We start from the raw sequence: 1,541 nt of genomic DNA, 5'->3' as shown, positions 1-1,541 counted from the left end.
CACCAAGGCTGCAACAGCCTACAGCTCCGAGCACTAAAACACCATTTTCCCCCCGCTCCTGAATTTCTGATGAAGCTTGAAATTATCATGACTCAGTCATTTCCTTGTTTATGCATCTGTATCTTCAAGGTCAGCACCATCCAGGAATAATATTTGTCAGGCTGCCCAGGCCCCAAGGCCAGCAAGTTGAGGAGAGGACTTGGGTTTGGCTGTTCAAAGCAGGCACAGGGACTCCAGCAGCCCATTTAAAAAAAAACCTCAAAAGAACATTGGTTAAAAATACTCTCAGGTGATGGCTGTGCCTCCAGCTTGGCTCTGGTGACTTGCTGTGGTCTGACAGTCCGTTTCACTTATTTTTAAAAGAAATAGGAGTTTCTCCCTCCAGCCAGACCCACACAAGCAAAAGCAGAAACAAGGACAGAGCTGAATCCGAGTGATGCTTCAGCCCATGCGATTCTGGCCCGTACGAAGTATCTGGCCAGGGGGTTGACACTGGCAAAGGCTTGTCTTAGGGCAGGTGCTGTCAGACAAAGCAGTGCCAAGGGAGCGTGGGTGTGTATAAAAGCTCCCCACTGGTGTGGGACGCTCAGAACAGATGAGGCGGCGCAGGGGAGCACATGGGCAGCGTGGAGCCACCATCCCTCCCCAGCAGCCCCACATTGCTCCCACTTCGAAACGCACATGGAGACTCTCCTGGGTGCACATCATCGCTTTCAGATGCCCCCTTCCTTTTCTCATCGCAGACATGAAAGGACCCTCTGTCCCCCTCCACTGTAACAGGGACACATTCCTCTTCCCAGCCCCCACAAAATGCCTTTCTGTTCCTCCTCCTTACCAAGCAGTCCAGCTGAGCCACAGCCGTCTTGGTGCCCGGCTGCCCCACGTCCCACACCTTCCTGCTGATGGTGACGGCGCAGACCACCTCGCCGTGGGTCAGGGTGTGGAGCTGCCGCGCGTGGCGGGGGATGCCGGAGCCAATGAGGGCATCGGGTGGGAAAGGCACCGGTTGCATCTGCCCGTCGGCGCTGACGTGGAAGGAGTAGGCGCTGGAAGGGAGCAGAAGAGAGGTCTGAACAATCCCTGCGTGATGCCTGAGTGCAGGAGCCGACCTCTCCCATTAGCCACGCTCGAGCCAGGTGGAAGGTGTCTGGTGCATTCTGGCTAATGAGGGATATAATTAACCAGCTCCTTGTTACCACCAGCTGCCTGGAACAAAATGACAGCATTGGACTCAGAAGTGGAGAGAAACTCCAGCCCGGCCCTGCGCCTGCTGGGTGTAGAAATGAGCCGTGGGGAAGGAGACCCCCCGCCCCCCGTGCCCACCCCGTGCTGCCCGGCCCGGCCCCTTGCTGCCCACCCTCCCTGCAGCCCCTGCCTGCGGCCACACTTACGGTTTCCCTCCAGGGATGGTGGAGAGTGAAGATGAGATGGTGGAAGCCCTCAGGTGAGGGTGCGACTCAAAAGCCACCTGCACATAGCAAAGGGCACATGATGAGCCAAGTGCCAAACCCCCAGGAGGGGACACGGAGGATGGCGTCATG

General features: G+C 57.0%; 1 protein-coding gene across 1 annotated transcript in view; it reads right to left on the bottom strand.

Moving 5' to 3' along the window:
* Nucleotides 1-1,541, bottom strand: part of LOC104082476 (transducin-like enhancer protein 2) — a gene marked incomplete at its 5' end in the record, with an annotated part of 4,393 nt that overhangs the window by 2,300 nt on the left and 552 nt on the right. The window contains 2 exons of the mRNA XM_009585613.1: nucleotides 836-1,046; nucleotides 1,392-1,468. Coding sequence (XP_009583908.1) covers nucleotides 836-1,046; nucleotides 1,392-1,468 — 288 coding nt within the window. The remainder of the gene's footprint in view (nucleotides 1-835; nucleotides 1,047-1,391; nucleotides 1,469-1,541) is intronic.

Source organism: Fulmarus glacialis, unplaced genomic scaffold (assembly GCF_000690835.1).
Source record: "Fulmarus glacialis isolate BGI_N327 unplaced genomic scaffold, ASM69083v1 scaffold27479, whole genome shotgun sequence".
Classification (NCBI taxonomy): Eukaryota; Metazoa; Chordata; class Aves; order Procellariiformes; family Procellariidae; genus Fulmarus; species Fulmarus glacialis.
The sequence above is the reverse complement of the archived record's forward strand: the minus strand, read 5'-3'. Positions and strand labels throughout refer to the sequence as shown.